This window comes from Acartia tonsa, chromosome 4, assembly GCF_053477335.1.
Source record: "Acartia tonsa isolate MP-2025a chromosome 4, ASM5347733v1, whole genome shotgun sequence".
NCBI classification, from domain to species: Eukaryota; Metazoa; Arthropoda; class Copepoda; order Calanoida; family Acartiidae; genus Acartia; species Acartia tonsa.
This window is the reverse complement of record NC_137263.1, coordinates 46,114,418-46,121,380: the sequence shown is the minus strand read 5'-3', so window position 1 is coordinate 46,121,380 and position 6,963 is coordinate 46,114,418. Positions and strand designations below refer to the sequence as shown.

Sequence of the window (6,963 nt, the reverse complement as noted above, 5' to 3'; positions counted from 1 at the left end):
AATCATTGTTTGCAAGTATTTAATCTGTAACATCATCAGCTCTCCTTTTACTTTCAACTCTCTTCTTCAGCTCTAGTACATCATGAGGAAACATATTCTGTTGCACAATAGACAGAATATCAGTAAATCCATAAACATCCATAAACTCCAGCAGCTCCTTACATTCCAAATATGTTGTCAATCCAGCACAGGCTTCCTTTGGAGTTTTGTGCAAGCACTCAGTTGTTAGCTTCAGGTACTTTTCATGATCACTAAATCTCCTTATAGTTGCCAGAGAATACAGGAACCTTGAACTTGATATTAATATGTTGTCAATCCAGCACAGGCTTCCTTTGGAGTTTTGTGCAAGCACTCAGTTGTTAGCTTCAGGTACTTTTCATGATCACTAAATCTCCTTATAGTTGCCAGAGAATACAGGAACCTTGAACTTGATATCTACCTTCCTGGTGATACTCCAAGCTTCTTGACCGCATTATTGAGAGCTGTTTTAGCATCCTGTTTAGCTTCCTGTTTAGCTTCCTGTTTAGCTTCCTGTTTAGCTTCCTGTTTAGCATTCTGAACTTCAACAGACTTCACATCTAATCTATAAACAGATTCTACAGCAGCAATAGCATGTTTCACAATATTACTGACCCAATTACTAAACAATCATAAATAATGCTCCTTTAATATCGATAAAATTCAACATATAATCGGTCATGTACCATAGTGTATCCTGTACCAGCCTCCACTCTCTCTCCACCAACAATTCAACATATAATCGGTCAGAGCAAAGTGTATCATATACCAGCCTCCACTCTCTCTCACACCTTTTAACTATATCATAAAACAAAACAAATCACTCACCTACAAATAATACCAATGTCAACACAAAACAATGGCCAAATTCAAAACTAGATTTCAGTCACCACCAACTACTTCTCTTGCGGCCGATCTAAAACAAAATACAATCATTTTAGATGCCAAAACTTATTTAATACATATTTTATTTTCACTCAACAAAATAAAATAATTTCTTTAACATATATATAACATATTATATAACATTAATCAAATGTATATCAATATTGAACATCATTAAAAATAAAATCTTAACAAACTAAAACTCACCAACAGGTAATACTGTATCTCAACCACCACAACTACTCCTCTTTTCGACCAATCTAAAACATAATACAATTATCTTAGATGCCATACTTAAATGTTATCACTTAACAAATAAAATTTCAACATGTCTTCTTAAAAATGTATTAAGAAATATAGTATTAATCAAATGTTTGTCAATAATCGAGCCACATAAAAATAATTCTTAATACAATATATTAGTCTAATACAGTAAAAAATTTACCTAATTATTCTATGAAATATCTGAATAATAACTTTTATCATCCACAACTATTTTTATGTATTAGAATCTTGAAAGTTGAAGCACAACTAACTATTTTTCTCTATACCTGAGAGCACTTTCTTGCGCAGCTCAACTTTTGCGCATACAACGCCCAACTCCTGCTCATCATTGCAGCTACCTCTCTGCACCACCCCATCTTGCGCATACCAACTCCGAGAGACAGTGCAAACTTTCCTTGCCAAATTTTTTGCCCACCCCCCTTCTCCATGAAGAGAGACAGCTCCACACAAATATCTAATGCATTATAACAATTTTGCTTCATGAAATTCTAAGCTTCATAAATAATTTTGCTGAATCAACATCACTAAATCGCAATATATACTATTCTATATCGAGTGTCCTTAAAAAAAATTTAAGTTAAACAAAAACTTAAAAAAAACTTATTTTGATTCATCCAAAATTTAGCAACACATAATGTTTCAATTTCAAGTTTGAGTGCAATTTGATTGACCACCCTGTGTTATTGATATATTTGTTTTTTCTATAATTAGATTCGGTCCGCCCATCCATACGACCAATGATGTGTCTACTAGATATTTAAAATATTAAGTATTCTAAACCCTAAACGTATCGTTTTTCGAGAAAATTTGGAAGGGAATTTAGAGATATGAAAATATTGAAATTGGGGAATATTAATTAACGTGTGCAAGAATTCTATTTCAAAAATAGGATATTTATTCCCCTCTCCGTTCGTTCAAAAATACCTCCCTATTTCTATTTTTCTAAATATTCAAATTTCTTAATATTTATTTACGAAGTACTTCGTAAATAAATAGAAGATTTTGAAAAATAATAAATTTTTACGTTTTATATTTCTATTTCGAAATAAATCACGCAATCTTAAATGAAGTATGTTCGTTAAACAATTCCGAAATAAAATTTACTAGATATATTAGACTTTTAGGTTCTTTCTATGAAATTAATGTGATGACATAATTTCCTTACTCCAAAAAGTCTACCTGTTAAGAATACGACATTTTAGACGTCTTACTTTTTTCATTGCTTTTTTTACAGGGTAAAATAAAAATTCTTCCTAATATTAAAAAAGTATAATTTTGCATTACGTAAAAAAAGTATATAACGATAATGAAATATATTAAAGTTAACTTATAATAGTTTGTAATTGTATTTGTAACAATATATTTATAGATTCCCTGTTATTTGATATCATCCGTTTCCGGTGTATGCTGTTCAATTTATATCAGGGATAAATATATACACAAAAATTCCTCCAACAAATTTTTATTATTTACCGTGGTCAAAACATATTAAAAAATCTTATTTTAAAAAATGTAAATATAACGAAATAAATTATATTGAAGTTTCTAATTACCCATGTACATTTCTACCTCGTGTCTCCATGAGGTGCACACACACATAGTTCTTCAGTCCTTATTTGAATTTCAGAGTGTATTGACACGTCATACTACGCGTTAGTTAGATACAAAGAAAAGTGAAAAATAATAAAAAATTTAATATACAATGTGAAAACTTCAAATGGAATTATATTAATACAATAAAATAAAGTGATAAATATTATTTGCAATTGAAAATATAGTTATAAAAAAAAGAAGAAAGAAACAAAGTCAAGTGTCAACACAAGATCTAATTCTGTACTGTCGTCCGAAAAGGATTATTGTAGTCTATTGTTTTGCGTGAATGTCATAAGAGTACATGCACGTCAAAATAATAGGCTATGTTTTCTATTTCGGAAGGCGGTACACATAATCATTTAGTAGAGTATATTAAGGTAAGGATTTTGTAATAATTTGTAAATATAAAGTGAAAAGTCTGTTCGTTATAACTTAATTATTCTTATTTTGCCTTTTGGTAATTTCAATTTTAAACGCACAGATTTTATACTGTGAATAATTCGGCAAGCTCCATACTTTGTTTTTAATTATGTTTTTATTTTATTTTTTTATATCGTTCCAAAATTACAAAGTATCGGGTGTGTTTTATCGATAAGTCTTAGTCTTACCTAAAAATATTGAATCCCTGTGTTCGAAAAGAATTTCCGTGCATTTTTTTACGTCGTTCAGAACGGCTCGGCTCCACATTAGTTAAAAGTGAGTTTTTACAGTAATAATATGATTTAACGGTCTATTTCCTTAAATTAAACTTAAAAACCATATGTTACCAAATATACACACATCCGCAGCCGTATTTCTAGATTCGGCTCCGCGTTTTTTTGCGTTGAAACTCGTTTTTAAATGTACGCTCATATTAAACCTGATTATCAAGCTGTTTTTAAACAAATTTACTTACAATTTTGCTTTGACTCTTATATATTCGCATTCTGATAATTCAGTTCTGACATTAATGTCCGTATTTTTTTTACATTTTAACAACAAATTTTTATGTGACCTAATTATCCGATTGGTCTGATTTTTGGTTTACTGATGTTTGAATGTACAATAATATAAGCGAAGCGGCAAGTACGCATTTTTATTTTTTTCCATCACCCTTTAATTGAAATTCAAATTTATTTTTGGATATTTAGTATTTACTTTCATTTGATGTCCAACTTATTTACTCTAGAACCTCGAGCAAGAGACCATCCACGCATAAAGACACAAGACAAGTATGATTTGAGTAATGTTTTTGGCTTCGCTACTTATTGATTATTCATCCTTGTTAAATTAAATAACAATACTGCAAAAAAAATAAATATATCAATAAACAGTTTTTTGGGTTTTATTACAACATTTATTTTATAATGGTAATGATACAGATATTTAAAAAACACAAAATTATTTCATTAAATTATTTGTTTTACTTTTACTTCTACTTTATTTCTTTCCAACATAATTAATATGATAAACATATTTACAAAAATTATTTCATTCACTTTTCCAGTTCCTTGGTTGCTGTCTTCTTGGTAACTTTTACCTGTCTATCCCAAAATGCTTGGGACTTCTTGGGGACTAGCTTGTTCATCTTCAAGAACATGATGGCGTGGATGGTGTCTTTCTCTAGGTTATAGCGCCTCGATGAGTAAACTAATTTGAGGTGTGAGAAAATTCTCTCACACCTCGCATTAGAAACAGGTAAGTTGTTGAAGTTGGTCATCAAACTGACAAGTCCAGGGGGATAACATATCTGCTCTGCAACATGTTCATACCTGGCAGTAAGCATCCTGTGGCTTGCGGTCATTGCTCCTTGTTTGTACAGTTTCTGGCGTTCTTCAACATCGAAATCCTTGGACTTAGATTTTTTGACTTTCGCAATTTCCTCCTTTATCTTAGCGACTTCACGTTGGTAACCGTATGTCAAGGCATGCAACTTGGATTCTTCTATATTATTCCAATCCTTCAGCCCAGCTTTCAGGTGTTTCTTCATGACGTCCAGGGGATCCTTCTGTTTGTCACGTTGTTCTTTCTTTTTCTTCTTGGCTGCTGCTTGAGCCTGAATTTGTTTGAACTCTTGTTGTTTGTTCCAAAACATCTTTTGGATGGGTGTCATCATGCCTGTAATACATAAATATAATTAATAAAAATGATAATTGAATTATTTAACTAATGTTATTATTATTATCTATTTTAATTAATATTGTATATCTTTACCTGTGGGAGGTGCAGTTGCTGGAGAATCGTACTCGTCAGCTTCGGAATCCTCATTGTCGGCATCCGCATTAGCACTACGCAGGTCGGCCTCTTCATCTGCCTTTTCTTCAGGACTTAGGTTGGCTCTCAGTGAGATTCGGTGTAGCCGTTCACCCAACAACCTACAATTTTTGGGTGCTTGTTGTAAGATTGTTTTTGCTTCATCCTGTGTCACCGTAAAGCTTTGTGTGCCACTCGCAATCATTTCCAAATGACTGCGTGACAGGGGGTGTAGGTAGAGACAGACTTGCCAGCCTGCATTATTACGGACAATCTTGTTAACTCTCTGGTGAAGGAACTTGAATACACGTCTAGCGAATAAGTTGCCAGGCATACTTGTCCGTAGGGTAAAGAACACCGTATCCAGCATGGTGAACATCTGGACGATTGTGGCCTCATGGGCTTGGGCGGGAATTGTCAGCATGGTATCCACACACTCCAACACTTGCAGGACTTCTCTGAGGGCAAGAACCTGGTCAGGTGTTGGCCACAGATTGTCAAACTTCTTGTTGACTAAAATAAAAATTAAAAATTAATTCTATTGATATATACAGTTCTAATTTTTAATTAAGGGAACGAGAGAAGAAATAATTTATTTAGTTTAAATTTTAATAAACTTCTATTTGTTACCTTTCTCTTTTGTTTAATTAAGGGACAGAGAGAAATTTAAGTTGGTAATTTTGTTAGTTTTAAATTGTTGTTTAAATTATAATTAACTTTTTTGGGTTTACCTTTCTGATCCTGCACGGATTTTTTCACCTTCTGAAGTAGTTGTTTGTTGTCAAACATCTCTAAGAACCGCTTTATCATGTTCATTCTGGAGCTCCATCTCGTCTCCACGTATCTGGTAAGCATACGTTGTCCACTCTCTACCAAAACGCGACGCAGCTTCTTGTTATTCATAATTTTACTGACCAGCTTTGCCAGGTTAATTATGGTTCTGTTGTACCTCTTCCCTTTCTAAAAATATAATATTTGTTAATTTTCACGTTTTTGTATAATTTATTATTTAACTTTTTAAGTTACTGTATAAGTTATTTAGTTAGTTCTATTAATCATTTAATTAATTTACTTACAACTTTGGCAGCCTGCTTCAACGCCAACTCCACTTGGTGGTTGAGGCAAACGCCTCCCACTATTAGTCCACATTTTTGCTCATCACATATCATTGTTTTCTGGATGTTCTCTTCCATTAGTTTCCCGAAATTTGTGATTGCTGAAAAGAAATAATTTAATAAATTAATATAATTTAGTTAAATGCATTTCGTGAAACTACCCCTGTAAATCATTAAATGTAATTCATTGAATTTTTTGGGAATGAATTTAATTTAACTTTACTTACCCTCTCTTTGTTGTGGATCTTTGATGGCGATGGACCTGTAGAAAATCGCACTTGATATGCCGCCATCGCCTTGTCTTGTTCCTGCCAGGGTTTCTTCACCTCCATCCTGACCCTCACCTTCGGCTTCTACAACACCATCCTCAACCTCATCTAAATCTTCTGCTTGTGCAACTCCTTTGTCAACCTCATCTATAACCATATCCAACGGGATTTCATCTTCACTATCAGCCTCAGGTGTCTTCTTCTTCTTCTAGGGCGTTCTGTACCGATAATACACTGCCTACTGCTCGTGCGTTTGCACTAACAGTGTCTGGCCTACATGTTTTTAAGGAGAGAGAGAACTCGGCTACTGATCTCCCCCTCCGTTGCCAAAAAAAGACGGCTGCAGGTTCCAGGTTGCCCTGTACATTACAGTTTTGTCTCCTCTGGCCTCCTGGTCAGTTAGCCATCCGGATGGATGTTCCCGGCTTGGACCACGTGGAGGTCCGACCATACCCCAAGCCTCAGGTGTGTCTTCCTTATCACTATCATCATCATCATCACTGACTTCCTCATCTTCATCCTCATGGTTCATGTAACTTGTATACTCTGTGGGGGTTTTCCCGTGC

At 33.6% G+C, this 6,963-nt stretch overlaps 2 protein-coding genes and 1 long non-coding RNA gene across 3 annotated transcripts; all 3 read right to left on the bottom strand.

Moving 5' to 3' along the window:
- Positions 1–898: 898 nt before the first annotated feature.
- LOC145317417 (uncharacterized) lies at positions 899–1,585 on the bottom strand. The gene is made up of 3 exons (XR_013878990.1): positions 1,455–1,585; positions 1,111–1,163; positions 899–934 (listed from the first exon to the last, which is right to left on the bottom strand). It is a non-coding gene; the product is annotated as an uncharacterized LOC145317417 (long non-coding RNA).
- Positions 1,586–2,008: 423 nt separating this feature from the next.
- On the bottom strand, positions 2,009–6,081 carry LOC145317416 (uncharacterized). The gene is made up of 2 exons (XM_080158493.1): positions 4,975–6,081; positions 2,009–4,878 (listed from the first exon to the last, which is right to left on the bottom strand). Exons 1-2 carry the CDS (start codon positions 5,435–5,437, stop codon positions 4,256–4,258), a joined length of 1,086 nt encoding a protein of 361 aa, XP_080014619.1. The 5' UTR covers positions 5,438–6,081; the 3' UTR covers positions 2,009–4,255.
- LOC145315495 (uncharacterized) lies at positions 6,069–6,554 on the bottom strand. The gene is made up of 2 exons (XM_080155477.1): positions 6,356–6,554; positions 6,069–6,229 (listed from the first exon to the last, which is right to left on the bottom strand). Exons 1-2 carry the CDS (start codon positions 6,552–6,554, stop codon positions 6,069–6,071), a joined length of 360 nt encoding a protein of 119 aa, XP_080011603.1.
- Between the last annotated feature and the right edge of the window lie 409 nt (positions 6,555–6,963).